The sequence below is a fragment of the Eleutherodactylus coqui genome, chromosome 1 (genome assembly GCF_035609145.1).
Source record: "Eleutherodactylus coqui strain aEleCoq1 chromosome 1, aEleCoq1.hap1, whole genome shotgun sequence".
Taxonomy (NCBI): domain Eukaryota; kingdom Metazoa; phylum Chordata; class Amphibia; order Anura; family Eleutherodactylidae; genus Eleutherodactylus; species Eleutherodactylus coqui.
In genome coordinates this window covers 95,703,764-95,711,741 of record NC_089837.1, presented here as the reverse complement: position 1 = coordinate 95,711,741, position 7,978 = coordinate 95,703,764, and the positions used below count along the sequence as shown (strand labels likewise).

The following is a 7,978-nucleotide window of genomic DNA, read 5'->3' as shown; positions in this document are numbered from 1 at the left end:
AAATGTGCATTCTTTGTATGCGCATTTCAGTTACGCAAAAAATAACCCTGCAGCATGTCCTATTTCTTGCATATTGCACACGAAAATAGCACATATTAACCCTTTCCAATCCAATTTGTATCCTGGTTTTCCTAGGGGGCTTACTCTTTTTCTGCCGTTATACAATGGCGCTATATGCTGGCTAAAGCCAGTACTGCATGAGGTGACATGTTGGATAGGCTCCGACAACAGAGAGGCTGGCAATATACAGTTAGAGAACCCCGACGGATGTCTTCCAACATCGGAGCTGTACAGCCTTAAATCATAATGTCTTAAGACGTCAGATAGTGGATTGGAAATGGGTTAACCTTGAAATCAATGAGAGCATACTTGTATGTTTTTCTAAGCGTGCAAATACGCAGGGCACGCGTGCACAGAAACATAATGCCCATAGCGTAAACGCACGCATAGATACGCTTATCGTTCATCGTTCTTTTCATGCAAGCATGAAAATCATCATTGGCTCATTCGGTTTAAATACCAATCATTCAGTGCTTCTCATTCACTGATACAGTGAAGGACTAAACAATTTGCGAGCGAACGATTTATCTTAAACCGGCTGGACGAGCGAATTCTGTCATCATTCGCTCGTGTGAACGATGAATCATTCCATTTGAAACCCACCTTAGGGCTGCTTCACACGAGCATATTTGCACAAATATAAGTTGCTGATGTGCGAATGAAAGACCCTCCACGCAACGGGGCTCAGTTCTGTGTCCATTCCACATCTATATTAAAACAAATATCTCAAAATTGGCCAACATTCACAAACAACCCAGAGTGTTTCATAGCCATCGTAGAAGGAGCTGCTAAAATACGCTTTTTATTTCCAGGTGCCCTACGAATGCTTATCCGTCATTCTCTGCGTATAGGAAGAATGCGAAGAATGTTAGTGTTATACAGAAGCTTTTGGAGGATCATGAGAGCCCCTCTAAAGTGGAAATAATAGAGGATAAATCCTGCCGCCCTCACACACATATATTCTTCCTGAAAACCCATAAAACAGCGAGTAGTACCATCATGAATATTCTCTTCCGGTTTGGTGAATCACAAAACTTAACGTTTGCACTACCAATTCATAATGTCTCACAGTTTTTTTATCCCAACGATTTCAAGGCTTACTTTGTGCAAGACTTTGCAATGAAAAATTGGCGTCATTTTGATATAATGTGTCATCACATGCGCTTCCAACTCACCGAGGTATGCTCACTCTCAATCTATGGTAAAGCTGACAAATGAACGACTATAGCAGAGAAGTAGCTTGGCTTTCCCTAATCCGAGGTAAAACAAAAAATCTGCCTGCCGCCCCCAACCTGCCTTCACTTCAAACAACTGTAGCTCCAATTCTATAAGTGCTAAAGTCAAGAATTCTGGCTTTAAAATGATACTAAATGCCTGGAGGTAGCACTGACAGAACTGGAGCTACATCTGTTAGAATTAGAAGAAGCTCAGTTTGAGCAAAACTGTAATGCAGAACCAACTCTGTTCTAGGTGAACTGTAGGGGCTTAAATTGCTAGGCTGGTGCCCCCTCCAACTCAGTCTCAATTGCACCCAGGGCACATGCTTCACCTGTCCACGCTAGCTACGCCCCTTGCTATAGACATGTACAACTACTGATAATTATTCATATATGGTTCCACATGTGCATTGTACTGTATGCACAAAGACAGAAGCTGATGTGTAAAGCAACCTGGAATTTAGAAGCTAGGGTAAAGTAAATCAGTGAAGAATTTAGTTTTACTCATCACACAGTATATTTTGTACAATTCCGATTTCTTGCTCTCTAATTAGACATAATAGTCTAGAAAACAAAGTTGTTTTGTTCTCCTGTGCTTGGGCATTTATGAAGCTATTAAGGATCAAGCGCTGTAAATTTACGGTGCTTGTTCCTGGGCTTTAATCCCGGCTAATAGTAAAAATATGGCACAGGATTAAAGCCCCTACTTCTGCTATCAAGCAGAAGCAGGATGGATTGACAGCTGTTAGTCACAGCTGAGAATCCAAAGGAGAAGGAAGGAGTGGTTTTAACCACTTCTGTCTTTCCCTTTTCTTAGTACATAGTGCTCAACGAGCGCTATGTACCAAGAAGTGAAAGTATAACTTCCATAACGTGAGCCGGCAGTCACGTGACCGACAGGATTCTCTGGCACAGCAGAGCTGCAGAGTCCTTGCAGACCCAGATCAACTCTGTCAGTGACTCTTGTCACTACAGGGTATGTTTTCCCCTGTAACTGGGGCTCCTATGGATGTTCCAGCTACAGTGGAAAAATGTCAAATAAAAAAAACAAACATGTGAATGTCCCCTAGATGTCGTATATGATAGTATAAAATAAAATTACATAAATAAGTAAAACAAAATTACAGAATAAAATAAAAACATATAAATAAAAAAGAAAATAACCGAAAGCCGACGCCAACCAAAACCGTCGTCGTATGCACCCTGTAATCCAAAATGAGGGACCTGTTCCCATACTTTATTACCAGTTTGAGTATTCAATTGGAGTATTCCGACCACAGCACGTTATCCCCCATCCACATTTAAATGGACCCACTGAAGTGAATGGAGGTGTGCATGCGTTGCTTCCGCTGCTCTTACTTCAGGACGCACCAGGGCTGCATTCTCAGTCAAACCACCACCAATCCGCCAGGTATCATCTATGATGTGGATAGGGAAAAACTCTCTGTGGTGGGACAACTCCTTTGACACCACAGACAATAACAAAAACAACTCAAAAGAACTTTTGGTTTCTGACATAAGCACATAACTAAAAGGCACAATAAAATGGCAGAAGTCTTTTAACTCCATTTAGGTAAAGGACTTAATGCAAGTACAACAAGGAACCCCAACAACTTGCTCTAGTCAACAAGGAACCCCAACAACTTGTGTTTTAGGACACATTCACATGGGGAACATACTACCCCATGTGTGTATATCCTAGAGCAGTGGTTCCCAACCTTTTTGGCACCAGGGACCGGCTTCAAGCAAGACCATTTTTACAAGGCCCGGCAGGGTTGGGCGGGACATGGGCGGGGTTTTGTTATAGGGGCGGGGTTATGAAGGGGGTTGGAGTTTAGTGCATTCTTATTTAGTTATGACATTAGAATGTCCTGGCAGTACACACATAGGGCAGTGTATAATCTCCCCCCCCCCAGCACACACATAGGGCAGCATATAATTTATCTCCCCCCCAGTAATAGACAGCCCCCATCCCTCAGTAATAGACAGCCCCCACCTCTCAGTAATTAGCAGCCCCTCCCCCTGTAATAAGCAGGTCCCCCCCCCCCCAGTAATAAGCAGGTCCCCTCCCAGTAATAAGCAGGTCCCCCCCCCAGTAATAAGCAGGTCCCCCCCCCCCAGTAATAGGCAGCGCCCCACCCCCAGTAATAGGCAGCGCCCCACCCCCCCCAAGTAATAGGCAGCCCCCCCCAAGTACTAGGCGGCAGCCCCCCCCCCAGTAATAGGCAGCCTCCCCAGTAATAGGCAGCCTCCCCAGTAATAAGCAGCCCCTTCCCCTGTAATAAGTAGCCCCCAGCCCACCCCAGTAATAAGCAGCCCCCCCAGTAAGCAATCCCCCCCAGTAATAAGCAGGTCCCCCCCCCAGTAATAACCAGGTCCCCCCCAGTAATAACCAGCCCCCCCAGTAATAAGCAACCCCATTCCCCTGTAATAAGAACACCCCCCCCAGTAATAAGCAGCCCCCCCCAGTAATAAGCAGGTTCCCCCCAGTAATAAGCAGGTCCCCCCAGCCAGTAATAGGCACCCCCCCCCCCCCAGTAATAGGCAGCCCCTTCCCCTGTAATAAGCAGCCCCCCCAGTAAGCAACCCCTCCAGTAATAAGCAGGTCCCCCCCCCCAGTAATAGGCAGCCCCCCCCCCTGTAATAGGCAGCCCCCCCAGTAATCGGCAGCCCCTTCCCCTGTAATAAGTAGCCCCCCCCCAGTAATAACCAGCCCCCCCCAGTAATAAGCAGCCCCTTCCCCTGTAATAAGTAGCCCTCCCCCCCAGTAAGCAACCCCCCAGTAATAAGCAGGTCCCCCCTGTAATAAGCAGGTCCCCCAGTAGTAAGTAGCCCCCCCAGTAATAGGCAGCCCCTTCGCCTGTAATAAGTAGCCCCCACCCCCCAGTAATAACCAGCCCCCCAGTAATAGGCAGCCCCTTCCCCTGTAATAAGTAGCCCCCAGTAATAACCAGCCCCCCCCCCCCCCCCAGTAATAGGCAGCCCCTTCCCCTGTAATAAGTAGCCCCCAGTAATAACCAGCCCTCCCAGTAATTGGCAGCCCCTTCCCCTGTAATAAGTAGCCCCCCCCCCCCCGTAATAGGCAGCTCCCCAACCCATACACTTACCTCCTCCCTGCTGTCGCTCTCTGTCTGCTTGCCCTGACGTCAGCCCGGAACGCTTCCTCCCCGAGTCCTCTCCTGCGGAACTAATGAGCAGGGGACTCGGGGAAGAGAATCCTGGCTGCACAGACGTCAGTGTGCGCCGGCATCAGCGCGATTACCAGCGGGGAGCTGCGGCGCCCTCGCTGGTAATCGCTTCGGTGGTCAGCGGCGTCGGCACGCCGCGGGCCACATAGCACAAGGCAGCGGGCCGGATTCGGCCCGCGGGCCTTGTGTTTAGAGTAAAAGTTCCCGGCGGTGCCGCGGACCGGCGCTAAACACCCAACGGCCCGCCGGTTGGGGACCCCTGTCCTAGAGAATCTCTTGTGAATTAATACCAACACAATCTCTACTAACACTAATCTATTTTACAGGTGGAAAAGATAATGCCCAATGACACATTTTATTTTACCATAATGCGGAATCCAGTGTCTCTCATGGAGTCGTCGTTTTCATATTACAAGTCCTTAGAGGTTTTTGCCAAAGCTAGCAGTTTAGAGGAATACTTGAACAATTCTTACAAATATTACACACGAAAAACTGGAAATCGCCATTATGGCAAAAACCTCATAGCCTTTGATCTTGGCTTAGACCAAAATGAGCCGGAAACTCCCAAACATTTCAAGCTGACCCAGAATGCTGTAGGAACCATGTTCAACCTGGTCCTGATCACAGAGTACTTCGATGAGTCATTAATTCTTTTAAAAGATGCCCTTTGCTGGAGTTTTGATGATATTTTGTCTTTTCCACTAAACAACAGGAATGCAACAAGTCGAAAAATCCTTTCTGAGATGACACAAGAGAAAATCAAAACTTGGAACCAGCTTGACTGGCAGCTATATGTTTACTTCAACAAGTCCTTCTGGGAAAAGGTAGACATGTTTGGACAAGACAGGATGCAGCGTGAGGTGCAGGAACTTCGGAGGAGGAGGATTGCACAATCTGAAATCTGTCTACAAGGTCAAGTAGACCCAAAGAAAGTAAATGACACCCTTCTGAAACCATATCAGGCGGGACTATCTAGAATTCTTGGTTACAACCTGAAGCCAGGACTCAATAAGACTGAGAGGCTGTTATGTTACCGGATGGTCACCCCAGAGCTTCAGTATTCAAAACTGTTATATAACAAGCAAAATCAGGTAGAAATAATTAAAACAAATAAGACTACCAGACAAAAAAAATCTGAAGCGATCTCAAATAAAGAAAATGGGCTCCTTGATCCAACCAGGAGCAATATGTCGCAAGCATTATAAAACTTGGAACATACTGGTGCTATTGACAGTAACTTCTTTCGTTCTCATAGCCAGCGTTTGAAGCTCAGTCACACTCTGTGTTTGGATGCAGTCTTTGCATGTAGGACTTTTTTGTATGCAATCAAAATGTGAACTGGGCCTACTGCTGATAACACAGCTGTTGTGTTCCTTTAGAGGACTGTTGTTTTGTCTGTTTTTATACTCAGATTCTAAAAAACGCTTAGTTTTTTTTTTTTTTTTAAAAAGCATAATACAGAATATTTTCTTGAAGGATCCTATATCAACAAGTTATTGTCACATAAGCTATATCTCTGTACTGTATTTTGAGCCATCTAAATTGGTTGTCCCATCAGGACAACCCATGTCCAAATGCCCTATAAAGTCATATGGCTGTCATAGAGAAGGGCTCCTCACTTGGGACCCCCTCTCTGTAAAACCAAGCAGATCTATGCCTAAACTCCCCAGCATACTAGTTGTTTGAGGCTGTGTGCTGATCATGTTAATCCACAGACAACACATGGACCTATTATAGGGCTATGAGGACATGAACACTGACATTTTTCACAAGGACCGACGGTCCATGTGAAAAACCTCATTGCATTACATAATCTTGTCCATGTGATGAATGAGAATTATGACATCCTAACGCACATGTGTCAAACACAAGGCCCGCTACCTTGTGTTATGTGGCCCGCGGCGTGCCGACACCGCTCACCACTGCAGCAATTACCAGCTGGGGTGCCGCAGCTCCCCGCTGGTAATCACGCCGGCAGCGCTGATCCCGGCGCACACTGACGTCAGTGTGCAGCCAGGATCCTCCTCCCCGAGTCCCCTGCTCTTCAGTTCCGCAGGAGAGGACTCGGGGAGGAAGCGTGCCGGGCTACACACTGATGTCAGTGTGCATCCGGGAATCAGCGTGAGAAGAGGAGGAGCGGCGCTGACAGCAGGGAGGAGGTAAGTATATGGGTTGGGGGGCGCTTATTGTTATTGAAAGGGCTTATTACTTGGGGAGGGGTAATTACTGGGGGAGGGTATTATTGTTACTGAGGGGGCTTATTACTGGGGGGGCTTATTATTGTTACTGAGGGGGCATATTACTGGGGGGGTCATTATTGAGGGGGCTTATTATTGTTACTGGAGGGGCTTATTATTGTTGCTGGGGGGGCTTATTATTGTTGCTGGGGGGGCCTATTATTGTTGCTTGGGGGGCTTATTATTGTTGCTGGGGGGGGGCTCATTATTGTTACTGGGGGGGGCTTTTCTTATTGTTGCTGGGGGGGGCTTTTCTTATTGTTGCTGAGGGGGGGCTTTTCTTATTGTCACTGAGGGGGGGCTTTTCTTATTGTTGCTGAGGGGGGGGGCTTTTCTTATTGTTGCTGAGGGAGGGGCTCATTACTGAGGGGGGCTTATTACTAGGAATCAGCGTGAGAAGAGGAGGAGCGGCGCTGACAGCAGGGAAGAGTTAAGTATATGGGTTGCGCTTATTATTGTTACTGAAAGGGCTTATTACTTGGGGAGGGGTCATTACTGGGGGTGGGGTATTGTTACTGAGGGGGCTTATTACTGGGGGGGTCATTACTGGGGGGGCTTATATATTACTGAGGGGGATTATTACTGGGGGGGTCATTACTGAGGGGGGGCTTATTACTGGGAGTGGGGCCTATTATTATTATTATTACTGGGAGGAGGGGCTTATTATTGTTACTGGGGGTGGGCTTCTTATTGTTGCTGGGGGCTTCTTATTGTTACTGGGGGGGCTTCTTATTGTTGCTGGGGGGGCTTCTTATTGTTGCTGGGGGGCTTCTTATTGTTGCTGGGGGGGCTTATTACTATTACTGAGGGGAGCTTATTATTACTGAGGGGGGGGGTAAACGTTGCTATGGGGGTATTACTACTGAGGAGGTTAATATTACTAATTGGGCCACTGTGGGGGTCATTATTTTTACTGGGGCCACTATCAGGGTCACTATTAGGTCTCATTCACACGGGTGTAATTGTATTTCGGTCGCACAAATATGCTGCGTATTTGCGCTATCGAAAATTGCTTAGGCCTGTATATTTGCGTTTGCAAAAATGAACGCACGTGGGCCCATTGAAATGGTGCGCAAATATGCAGTGAATACATAGGTTTCCTGCGCATTCACCACGTATTTGCGCGGCCCATGCACACGGGTGGAAATTCCGTGGCGGGATTTCCCGCAGAATTTCCTCCTGTGAAAGCTGCCATAGGATTGCGTTAGAAAACTCAATCCTATGCAGACAGCTGTGATTTGTCCACACGAAATCTCGTGCAGAAAATAAACCGCGG

The 7,978-nt window shown here is 47.0% G+C and overlaps 1 protein-coding gene across 1 annotated transcript; it reads left to right on the top strand.

Annotated features, from left to right (window-relative positions):
* The first annotated feature begins 936 nt into the window (after window positions 1-936).
* Window positions 937-5,670, top strand: LOC136623375 (galactose-3-O-sulfotransferase 2-like). Its single transcript, XM_066598177.1, has 2 exons — window positions 937-1,239; window positions 4,792-5,670. The coding sequence occupies exons 1-2, from the start codon at window positions 1,060-1,062 to the stop codon at window positions 5,668-5,670; spliced, it is 1,059 nt and encodes a 352-aa protein (XP_066454274.1). The 5' UTR covers window positions 937-1,059.
* The last annotated feature ends 2,308 nt before the right edge of the window (window positions 5,671-7,978 follow it).